The sequence below is a fragment of the Leptopilina heterotoma genome, unplaced genomic scaffold (genome assembly GCF_015476425.1).
Source record: "Leptopilina heterotoma isolate Lh14 unplaced genomic scaffold, ASM1547642v1 Lhet_190, whole genome shotgun sequence".
Lineage (NCBI taxonomy): Eukaryota > Metazoa > Arthropoda > Insecta > Hymenoptera > Figitidae > Leptopilina > Leptopilina heterotoma.
The window spans coordinates 1,172,114-1,185,265 of NW_025110909.1; the positions used below are offsets into that span (position 1 = coordinate 1,172,114).

The 13,152-nt window shown below is 30.8% G+C and overlaps 1 protein-coding gene across 4 annotated transcripts in view; it reads right to left on the bottom strand.

Moving 5' to 3' along the window:
* The window catches only part of LOC122500724 (WASH complex subunit 5), a 182,912-nt gene that overhangs the window by 15,397 nt on the left and 154,363 nt on the right, over nucleotides 1-13,152 (bottom strand). For all 4 annotated transcript variants that reach the window (XM_043609793.1, XM_043609791.1, XM_043609790.1 and 1 more), the window contains one exon: nucleotides 603-829. In XM_043609793.1, coding sequence (XP_043465728.1) covers nucleotides 603-829 — 227 coding nt within the window. The remainder of the gene's footprint in view (nucleotides 1-602; nucleotides 830-13,152) is intronic.

A 13,152-nucleotide genomic window follows, 5' to 3' on the forward strand; every position in this document is an offset into this window, starting at 1 on the left:
TCGGTCTAGTTTTCGAGATGATAGCAATTTAGTAATTTTGGAGAAAAATCTTTAGTTTTTTTCATCAATCAACATGTTTTGTTTATTAATAAAAAAAACGTCCTTTTTAGAAAGGAAACTCTGTGTGCTGGAAACAATTCTTATTTGAATAACTTCCCAGAAGAACCAGAAATACTACAATAGATAAGTCCAATAGTGCCAGAATGGACCCTTTTCATGTGGACGTCCACATAAACAAGTATAAATCTTGTTTCAAATTCGTATGTATTATAACACGTATTTAAATACATTTATAAGAAAAATGAAAGTATTTATTATTGTGAAATTCTACATAGTGAAATGAGTTGATTGGTGGGATTACCCTGAAAAGAAATTTCGCTGACTAAGTAAACGGGAGCAAGTTAGCGGACGAGTATAGAAAAATAGTAAAGAATTTTTTTAAGAAAATAAAAACTGTAAATAATAAGTTTTTTCGCATTTGTGTTGCAATATTTTCTCGATATTTTTTACAATGATAATAGTGAGGAATGATGCTAACTGACAAAGTGTTAAAAACATATGTAAAGACCATTTTTAATTTAATTTGACAAAATGAATGTTACCTGTATTTTTGCAGAAGTATAATTTGTGGAGTTGTATTACGGTCAATAAGAACATAACAAGAGACATGTTATTAATGCTAGGAGGTTCAATATAACATTTTTTTATAGGATCAGTAATGCCAGCCCAATCCAACCTGACACTAAGTTCTAATAATAATCCTCGTTTTTGCTTTAATACCTCTAATTTTATTTCAATATCCTTTTTCTGAATTTCTCCAAGGACTGCCCTAAAATTAAACACATTGTTAGAAAAATCAATGAACATTATAACATTATAATTTTATTTATTTACACACTTGTCTGTTGCTTAATACTATCCCAATGGGAAATTGACAATGGTTACCATTGGCTTCCAACAGCTTTTTCTCGGTCAAACATTGGCAACCAATATTGGACTACTATGGCTAGAGTCTCGGGATGATCACGACATTGCCAAGCATTGGCAGCCAATATTGACGTACCAAAAAGTACCATATGGTAAACCCAAGAACACGTGAGACAACCTGAGCGGGAGGTTTGACGTCGAGATATAATGATGTGCACCGTCGATTATTGTCCTGTACAAACCATTAGAACTCGACTGTCGATAAACCGATTGTACTCAGGAGAGGTTTTCTACAGTTTCCCTCTCCACTGGCGAGAAAACCCATTAGACGGTTGGTCCAGGCAAATGCGAGTACTCCTAATTTCAAGACGTTCTGTAGGCGCAAACTTAGTATTAAGAAATGTATTTATAAGAAATATTGTAAGAGAAATGTAAACACACTTGTATAGCTAGATAAGCTTAAGACGGGTGTATAAACCAAATAAATAAAAAAATAAATAAATTACAATAAAGTTTAAAGAAAATAAAGACAAATATGAATAAAATTTGGATCAATGTGAAATAAATTACAATACTGTCTTAAAAAAGATATCCTTTCTATGAAATATTTAATTAAGAGATTCTTAATACAGTATAGTAAATATGTTAAATCAATATAAAGTAAATTACTATACTGTATATAAATTGTATAAATACTGTATATAAATGTATAATAACTTCTGTCATACAAAAAAAATTTTAAAACTAAAAGGTAAACCTTTTAGTTTTTAATTTTTTTTAAGGGGTTACACCACTTTGACCCAGTCAAAACATAAGCTTTTTCAATAATTTTTATTGAAGAATAGAAATTTTTTTAGGAAAATTAAATTACAGTAGGGTATTGTACTACTCTTGAACTACAAAAAAATATATATAAATTTCTTTTTTCTTAAATTGTCGGTTTGACAGATGATATGTTAAAGTGCTTTAAAAATGTATCCCTATACGGTGGACACTATAACTCGGTCCAGAATTAAGCTAGACCAAAAAGTAAAAATGCTTTAGTTTCTGTAGCTCAAAATCTAGCGAAATACGTATCCGTTTTAAAAAAAATTTATTTTTCGCAAAATGGCATCGATTTGAAGGAAAAAGTCCGTATTTTTGCCTAAATTTCATTATTTAAAGTTGTCTAGAAAATTTAAATATTAATATTTCGAAAAATCCGTACGTATTTCGCTAGATAATTATATCACAAACAAAATAAAAAAAGAACTAAGAGGATCGATTGAAATTTGTGGCAGCTAGAGTGTCCACCGATTTTTAAAATACAGTTTTGAGAAAAACGAGTTTAAAGTTTTCATTACAATGTAAACCTTAGCGCGCGACCCTGCTTGAACAGTTCTAAAATTGTCTTTTTACTTGAGATATCGATATATAACTAATGACATATCATTTTGGTGTCCATAAAGAGTATTTTAAGCAAAAAAAAATTTTTTTAATTTTTTGAAAATTTCAAAGTGGTGTAACCCCTTAAAGCACCACGTATCTTGATATTGCACCCAGAATTTATACACTATAAACTCTAAACATTTATTTATACTTAATGATAGCCTACCTAACAGAAAATCTACTAACGACCGGAATCGAACACACAACCCTAATATTAATAGAACGCAACCCTAACCAACTAGCTACGCAACGCACATTCTTTTGATGGAACCCACAATCTTTACAGTGGTCACTCTCAAGGAAGTGGCTCCGATATGTGGGGTAACAGACTATGGACCAAAGCCGAAATCATAACGCGCTTACATGCCTTTGATCCAAGCGGTACCCTGGATTTAAGAAGCAACCCTATATTAAAGAACCAGTAGAACCGGGTAGAAATAGGAGCCTACTTGCTTTGAGCAAATACTTGCTGGTGCAAATACTCATAACTTTAACCCCCCCAAAATGTGTTGATTTTTGCCGCTGCAAAGCATTGGCGTGAGGTCTCCTTATACTACTTCGTGATCAAACTTTTACATACATTAGAGCCATTTTTATAATGAGTGTGACAAATATCTTGACCCCCCCCCCCGAACCCCCTGAAGCGTTACATAATTTATGAACGGTCCCTAAGTAGTATTTACAGCTGGTTTGAACCCCGGTAGCACGTAATGTTGGGAACATTCTAACAACATTGAGGCATTATTGGTAATGTTAAGGCAGTGTTCTCAATGCTGTAATATTACGTGCTAAGGCCTACCCTGCCGGAAGAATGGACTGAAAAAGTATTATTGTACTGGCCTCCAGTACAATTTCAGTCCGTTTTTTTTTAATGTTTCGGTGGACATTTTTAAAGTCCTTTAACAATAGTTTCAAATGTAGGTTATGTCAACAAACCATTGTTAACAGTCTGGAAGTGAAAATAAAAAAGGTTAACAAAATTTTTAACGAAATTCCCGTTAAATTTTAAACTTATATTGCAACCCCTGCTTTAACAATAGACCCGAAAGCCTATTGTTGTATGGGATTATAATTTTATGGCTTAAAAAGTTTACAATTCAAATAATTAAATTTTCAAAACAAAAAAATTTGAATCTGTGATGTTTTATGATTACAAATATCTAAAATTCATTATAAAAAATGCGTTTAATTAAAAAAGTTATAAACTATCTCGCAAACTCTAATTGTTACGTAAAAACAAATATTATTTTTGAATTTAGATTGCAAGAATATTTAGCATACCTAATAAATACTTGTAAAGAATCTGAGTTCATGAAAAACAAATATTATGTTGAAATATAAATAAAAATTATTTTTAACATTAACAAAGAAATATTCGTCCTTCAACTCAATGACGGTCAGGCCATAAACATCACCGATAGCGACCCTTTTGCAGGTAATTTTTCCCAGTACAATTTCAGTGCTGAAACGCAGCAAATTTTCACTGAAATAGCACTGAGCTCTCAATACTAATTCCCTAGTACAATTTCAGTCCATTCTTCTGGCAGGGTAAGCACAACTGAGTTGGGTTTCGGGAGACGGTTTCGGGATATGTAAGATTTACATACATTTTGAGGTTAGGAAGCCCATATCCCGAAGTCGTCTCCCGCACCCGATTCAGTTGTGCTTAGGGCTCTACTGGGGAACTTGGAATGTCAAGTTAAAAATGAACTGTGGTTTCAGTTTGAACATTATACAGTAAACCGGAAATTCCGCAAGCAGGTTACATTGTATAATATGAACTTGTTTCAACTTGGATATCGAGTCACAATTGGAAGTCCGAGATGGTTACAATTAAACGGATATTTTTGAAAAAAATATTCGTGAAAAAAATAATAAAAAATTCTTATGACTGTTAATAATTTCATATTCTTATTGTCCGGTTTTTTAACCAGGGACCACATGACGAGTATTGAGAGTGGATAATGAAGTGTTTCTCTTTATCAGAATCCTCACTTCTTTGCCAACTAAATTCCAAGTACAGTACAAGTACACTGTCAGTTAAAAAGTGATATTTTAGAAATCTTGTTCTTTTTTCCTCACTCGAGGTATTTTTATACCTAATTTTTCTGTATTTGTCTGAATTAATTAATTCAGTACTTTTTTTCTTAATTCAGCAGTTTTTTAGCCACGAAAAACATTTGGGATGATTGGACCTAATGCATCGGATAATTGAGCAACCAGTCCAATTGTCCAAATGCCGTTTGGACAATTGAGCAGACGGCCTGCTCAATCGTCCAAAATGCTATATTAAAAAATCCTTTTTATACTGGGATGCACAGCGCGCCTTATAATCTTCGCCTCTGTTTCAATGCTCTTTAATGCGGGTGATGCGTATATGGATTTTCTTTGTATTTTGCCTTATTCTGCCTTATTCTGACTATTCTGCCTAATAGATGGTCATCATTTTCAAATTTCAGGTGACTAGAATTGATTAAATATTTTTTGTCCGCTAAATTGGATCCGCCATTTTGTGTTTAGAAAATCCAATTGCAAATTCATAATATGCGACCCCAAAAACCCTTGGAGTAACAAAATTCAAGCGAATCGAGTAAATTTAACCTTTAAAGTGCTAAGTGTTGAAAAATCACGTTCAGTGCTAACCCCGGTCTGTCAGACCGCTATTCCCTTTTGACAGTTTTTTAGTCATTTATAATTTTTAAAAGGCAACTATTATAAATATTTTTTACTTTTTAACAAAAAAAGTCATTTCTGTATTATGCATTTATTTATTTTATTTATTTTATAAATGCAGTCTATGAGAACTGTCAGTAGAACTAGCTGCGCGTCAAGTTGCGCAGACGTCACTCATGGGAATATACTGGAATATACTTTCACTTAAAGCTAACCCCGGTCTCACAGACCGCTATACTTCAAATATTTATTTATATTACAAAATTTAACGAATAAAAATTTTTGAAAAAGTTGTCTCCTAACAGATTTTCATAAAATATGAAGCTACTAAAAAGTTCAAGTTCTTATTATACTTTGAAAAAAAGTTACAAGCAAAGAAAATTTTAATAGCGGTCTGTCAGACCGGCATAGCACTTTAAAGGTTAAAAAAAATTTGTTGGCCATATTGTATCCGCCATTTTGAATTTTGTAAATCCGATAGCAGATTTATAATTTGCGACCCCAAAACCCCTGAGTAACAAAAATTAAGTGAATCGAGTAAATTTTAGAAAAATTTGTCGGACATATTGGATTCGCCATTTTGAATTTTGAAAATCCAATTATATATTTGTCATGAGCGACCTCAAAAACATATAAACAGTAAGTTCTGTTATAGATTTCATAGCCATGGTAAATATCGGTGCACCATAAAAAGAATTGAATAATTTTTTCCTCAAATTAGCGCCATTTTGTTTTTTAATTTCCGATTTTGCATATTTTTAAAGTTCAATAAGTTTGTGCCAAATTGTGACACTTGTATTCGTGTGAAACAAATAGTTTCAGTAAGAAATTTATTATTTGAAAAAAATTTTTTTATTTTTTTTTGCAATTTGATGCACACAATTCGCTATATTTAATTTTCTTTGCGATAAATTTAAAATCTAAGCACGGAATCTTGTATAGCGACCCCGAAAACATAAAGAAACACTTCAGTTACTTGCAGGGAGTATTTTCAGTATATATTATGAAATTAAATCTTTAATTAAACACAAATTTTCAGAGGTTTTAGGCGTTAATGGGTTAAATAAAAAAAAGGATCGACAAAATCCTTCGTCAAACGAGAGTCAATACTATGTAGATGACAACCATATTTTGTTTTTTTGGTTTAGATCACCCAGACGTGAGATTTCATGTACACCGTTTGTGCACCTGAAAAAGGACAATATTGCGCTTGAAGGAGTGCCACCACGGCAATTTTGAATATTTAGACTTAAAAATTTTTCTATCCCACACGGAGAGAAAAATCAAGCGTTTGTAGTATGGACAGTTAAACTTATTTCGTAAAAGAATTCAGGGTGTCTACTGGTCCTTGAAGTCCTTGAATTCCTGGAAATGTCCTGGAATTTAAAAAAATGTCCTGAAATGTCCTTAAATGTCCTGGATTTTGAACTTTTGTCCTTGAATTTTCCATATTTCGCTTTTCAATATTCAATAATTTAAAAATTTTACTTAAATTAAAAAAAACAATTTTTTGATCCATCAAAAAATAATTTTAATTTGTCATTTGATTAAAGAAACTGGTATCTAAAATATTGATTTTTAACTCTTTTTATAATAAAATAAATATTTTTGTTCAAGTAGGTTAATTTAAATTATTTTAATCGTAATATAAAATAATATTACACAGGGTTGCCATAAAATTTTATTTTTGTTTTTCCCTGACTTTTCCCTGATTTCCAGACAAAATTTTCACTTTTTCCCTGACCCTGAAGAACATTAATAACTTCTTTTTTAAATAAATATTTCATTCATTATTATTTTTCTATGGAAATTAAGATTCTCAAATTCAATTACTTATGAGAATACTATAATAAAACATTAAAAAATTTAAGATGACAAAGTAATAAAATCATTATTTTATTTCATAAGAATATTGTAACTAAAAATTCAAATTTTCAAGGATTTTAATTTTAACCCTTTTCAAAATTCAATTATTTCTAAAAATTCACGCTATAATGTTTTTAATATTCAATTATAATTTAAAATTTTAACTGAAATTCATTTTTTAATAAATTTTTATTACAAAATTTCCCGAGAATTCAATTATTTAAATACAAAAATAAATAATCTATTCAGTAATTGCATGTTTTTTTTAAAATTGAATTTTTATGAAGAATTTTATCAAAATTTTTAATAACAATTGAATTCTTTCGACGAATTTAAAAAAAAATTGTAAGAATAAATGCAATTTTCTATCATTTTATTTAAAATTTTATAAAAATAATTGAAATTCTGCGATAAGTTTTGTTATTTATTAAAAATAATTGAATTCTTGCAACGAATTTTATTAAAAATCTTTTTAAATATTGAATTCCTGTGATAAATTCTTTTTATAAAAATAATTGAATTCCAGATAAAAATATTATTATTTATGAAAATAATTAATTTCTTGTGAAGAATTTTATTCAAATTTTTTTAAATAATTGAATTTATGCAGAATTTTTAAAAACTTTTTAAAAATAATTAAGTTCTATTTAGAAATTTCAATAAAAAAATTGAAAATAATAAATTGAAATCTGACAAAGAATTGAAAAAATTTTTTTTTTTAATAATTGAATTCCTGTGAAAATGTTTATTTTTAAAAAATTAAATTCTTGGGAAGAATTTTATTTTTTACGAAAATAATTGAATTGTTTCGAAGAGTTTTACAAACATTTTTGACAATAATTGTATTTCTAGAAAAAATGTTGTATTTTACGAATATAATTGTATTCTATGCCCGATTTTATTATAATTTTTCAAATTTATAAAACATTTTATCAAAAGTTTTAAAAATGATTGAATTCTCAAGAAAGAAAATAATTGATTTCTAGCGAAGAACTTTATTCAAATTCTTTTAAATAATTGAATTCCCATAAAAAATGTATTATTTGTGAAAATAATGAATTCTTAAGAAGAAATGTATTGAAAACAATTGAATTGTATAGGAAAATTTTATTAAAATTGCAATTTAATGAACTAAATCTTGCAAAGAATGTTGTCATCATTTTTTCAAATAACACAATTATTAAAAGAATTTTATTTAAATTTTTCGAAATAATTGAATTTCTCGGACTATTTTTTTCGATTTTTTTTATATATTTGAATTCTTTCCAGAAACTTTATTAAAAAATTAAAAATAATTGAATTGATGTGAAGAAATTTATAAAAGAAATTGGTAAGTAAATGAATTCCTGTTAAATTTTTATTAAAATTTTGTTTAAATAATAGAATTGTTTTGGAAAAGTTTATTAAAATAGATATAAAAAATAATTGAAATGATGAAAACTTTTAAAAATAATTGAAATTTTGCCAAGAATTTTATTAAATTTTTTGAAAATAATTGAATTTTGGAGAAGAGTCTTATTATTTATAAAAATAGTTGATATTTGACCAGAATTTTTAAAAATTTTTGAACAGAATTGAATTTATGCGAATTTATTTAAAAGTTATTTAAAAAGAAATTATTGGCAAAAATAGACAAATTTGAAGGGTTTGTATTAGAATTCTTGGCAAGTTTATAGTTTATAAGGCAAACAAAAAAGACACCAAAATTCAGAACTTTCCTATAAATTCTAAAAATTAAATTTTTTCCAGTACTTTTAGTAAAAATCCCTGACTTTTCCTGGATTCCTTGACTTCCCTGACTTGTGGCAACTTTGGTAACACATATAAATGTCCTGGAAAAATAAGAAATTTGTCCTGGAATGTCCTGAAAATGTCCTGGAATTTTAAGTCATATTTTCAGTAGACACCCTGAGAATGCACATGCGCAATATGCGTAAAACTTCTGCTGTATTTGTATAAATTTCTACGTTATCAGCATAAAAGTTCTACCTGTAACGCATGGGACGTAAGTATACTACGATTGCAAGAGATCCATGCATTTTTAGTATATGTTTCATGCAACTGAGGTATAAAAACATGCCTCTTTAGCAGGACGTTCATACAAAATTAGCATAGGAAGTCTCCATACTACAAACGCTTGATTTTTCTCTCCGTGCACATGCACAAAAATGGCGCTTTTAGATAGCTGACGACAGGGAGTAAAGTCACTCATTTGGTTGACCATATGAAAATGGCGTCCATTTTCATATAAGTCGAACAAGTGAATGACTTTTACTTATAAAAGTCTGCTATCTGAATTCGCCACTTTTGTACATTAGGAATAAAACATATCGTAAGTAACATGGGAATAAAGGCAGCCAATTTGTTTACGATGATTTTTGTGACACGAGTTTTTTACAAATACTTAAATATATAATATAGGACGGTTTAATTTAATTTAATGTCGAAGTCGTATTTTGCTAGAAAAAAAATCCGCAAAAATCGGCCTATTCTTTCCCTTGTCATAGTAGACTTCTCCCTTAATCCTGAATGTGAATGAGACTTGTCCTGAATTTGCCACTGTTTTAATAAACATTTTTTAACTGGGGAGTGATGTCCCGGGGAGACTTGTCCTGAATGTGCCACCATTTAAATAAATAATTTTTACTGGGGAGATATGTCCCGGGGAGACTTGTCCACACATGACATTATTTACTTTTAATATTTACATTTGGGGAGAGATGTCCCTGGGAAGACTTGTCCTCTGGGAGGAGCTGTCCATGGGAAGACTTGTCCCATGGGGAGTTATGTCTCTGTCGAGACTTGTCCGGGGGAGACTTTCTGGGTGTGACTTGTCTCATATTCGATACTCTAATTTTTCATTTTCGTAAAGAAAGTGTAAAAATATTATTTTTTGTGGGAGAATTGGCTGTCGAAAAATTGCGATTTTAGTGCTGGTTTAGTATCCTTTTAGTTTGTTTACATTTCACAACTTGGACATAGCCGAAATTTTAACTCTGTGTTAATATGAATTTTTCTATAGTATTATAATGATCATTCTCTATATTTGAATTAGTTAAAAAAACAGATTTTTACAAAAGAATATCTGATTGTCAGTTAAAAATAACTAATATTTCATTACACTTATTTAACTGTTTCAATTATAATTAAATAAGAATTATTAATTAAGCTTAATGAGATTAATTAGTGAGTAACTCGTAATATTAATTTTTTTATTATATACTATATAATATACTGAATATTTATTCGTAGAATAATTTGTAATATACTCAAAGCTTGGTTCAATTTTACTACTTTTTCAGTTGTTTTTTAATGATAACCATTCATTTTGTCATTGATGATCAGTTATTTTTAACTGATTGCAGAAGTAAAATGTCAGTCATTTATTGTTAGATAACCCAGTGATTTTTAACTGATTCAAATTTAGAGAGCACAATTAAAATATAATTGTTCTTTTCGTTTCACGAATATTTATATTTTATATTTTGTGACCCTTATAATGCAAAGCATTTTCTTCTGCATTCTTTTTTAAATTATTTTATTAACTGCTTACAGTTCAGTTGGTTATTTAATGTTTCTATTGAACTGAATTCAGATTTATAATTGTTTAACCTAATAATAGAAAATATTTCCTCGGAAACAAATCCCTGTATTTATAATTATTATTCTACACATGTAATTTATGCTTACAAATTAAAAACCGAGAAGTCTGAAAATGTTCTATAAAAACAACTTTTGGGAATTTCCCAAACGTACAATGAAAAAAAAATTATTTGATTCAAATAACCGATTAATTGACTATTATCCAGAAAAAAGCAAGAACCCACGCTAGGTATACTGTCGAACGCCTCGTTACCGTACGAGCAACAAAGAAATCAAATCTGGTTATATACATGTTCCAGACTTGTTCCGCGTTCAAAACCTGCTTCGGCACAGACTTAACCAGTTGAGACTAGTAGAAATTGAACATGGATCTACTGGTGTCAACTTGCTTTCCAAATTGAAAAACTTTTCCGTGTCACAATTCTACTGTTTATTATTTTTTCCACAAATATTTTTTTTCAAAACTATCTTTTCAATTGTAACCACCTTGGATTTCCAATTGTGAATCGACATCCAAGTTGAAACAAGTTCATGTTGTACAATGTAACCTATATTTGGAATTTCCGGTTGACTGTAATGTTTAAACTGAAACAAGTTCATTTTGAACTTGACATTCCAAATTCAAACCAGATGAAAATACTTATCTACTGGTTTGAAATTGGAACTTACGTGACAATAACCAACTTAAAACAAGTAGGCTCCTGATTCTACCCGGTTCTTTAATGTAGGATTGGAGTAGATAGGCAGTGCCGGTTCTAACTAGAGATCCCTGCACCGACATGTTACCGACACTTTTAGACCAGACTCAAACCATTTAGTCAAGACTCAAACCATTGTGTGTGGGGCGGAAATGACGTCATTCACAGATTCCTGCACCGACACTTTTAGCCCAGACTCAAACCATTTGGGGGAGGGTGCGATTCAGACCATGATTCTGAGGCGGATATGACATCACGGGGGAGGGTGCGATTCAGACTATGATTCTGAGGCGGATATGACATCACGGGGGAGGGTGTGATTCAGACCATGATGCTGAGATGGATATGGCGTCACACTTCCTAGAATTTTTGCTTGAGCAATTTGATATATTCTTATCTAAGGAATTCTTCCCATGTACTTGTTGTTTATGATATCTTTGATTTATTGCTTCCGGTCAACATTTTCGGTACTTTTCATAAAAATGCTTTTGATCTTACCGCAATTCTAAGAAAACTATAATTAAATTCAAGGTTAAATAGGTATCAAATTACATGTGGGAAAAATTCCTTAGATAAATCAAAGACATTATAAACAACAAGTAAATGGTAAAAATTCCTTAGATAAGAATATATCAAATTGCTCAAGCAAAAATTCTAGGAAGTGTGACGCCATATCCATCTCAGCATCATGGTCTGAATCACACCCTCCCCCGTGATGTCATATCCGCCTCAGAATCATAGTCTGAATCGCACCCTCCCCCGTGATGTCATATCCGCCTCAGAATCATGGTCTGAATCGCACCCTCCCCCAAATGGTTTGAGTCTGGGCTAAAAGTGTCGGTGCAGGAATCTGTGAATGACGTCATTTCCGCCCCACACACAATGGTTTGAGTCTTGACTAAATGGTTTGAGTCTGGGCTAAAAGTGTCGGTAACATGTCGGTGCAGGGATCTCTAGTTAGAACCGGCACTGCTTATCTTTATCATCTAGATTAATAATTGCAAATTCATTTTCTTTAGGACCACGCATAGGTAGTTCATTTCGCATAAAAACTCCTCGAAAATATGGAATTTTTAAACTTTTTGCAAATTTTAGTAAATCTAAATCTGTTAGCGCACGGTGAGGTAGCTTTACTTCAAGTTTTTTGACTTGCATCCTTGTCCTACTTTGTATGGTTTTAGATGAAGGCCTAGTCCTGCTTTATATGGTTTTAGAAAGAGACCTTTTCCTAAGGCAATAGATTCCATTGTTTGATTATGTCGCTTGCTTTCCTCTAGTTAACGTTTTGCATCATTTGCAGCTTTTGCTATGCCAGCTGCTCCCCCTGCTAGAGCCCCTGTTGCACTTAAACCCGCAAACAAAGGAATAAGAAAAGGTAAAATTCCTCCTACTTTAGCAGGTATCGGTAAAACTCGAGGTTTATTAATTTTTCGCCTGCCACCAGCAATTTTAACTGCCAAACGTGCACCTTCAAGTGCTGATTTAATAGTAGACTGTGCATTTGTATCTAATTTCATAGATTTTTTAGCTGCGGTTACAATCTTCCTCAACGTTGATTTTTTATTTTCACTCTTTTTCTTCATATTTTCTTTTGACTTGATTCCCATACCAAATTTTGATTTGACCTTCATTGCATTTGTTATTGCGTAAGCTGCAGCTCTTTCACTATAATTTGCGTCAGGAGCAAACACACGATGCCAAGCTTTATCAGCAAGTACTCTATCAGCTGCGTTTCTTGCTTCTACACTTTCCCTATTTTTCGAATAAGAAATATCATGCTGTTTACAAGCAGCGTCAAGAGGGTTGATTCCTGGATCACCTCGTGCTAATCTTTTCGCCAATTTTGTTCCTGGACCACAGTATTGATATCCAGGTATATGAAGTTCGAAAGGTAATTTGTTGATAATTATTGTTGATAATTTTATTCAAGACACCTCTACCTCGTCTTACTCTTTTC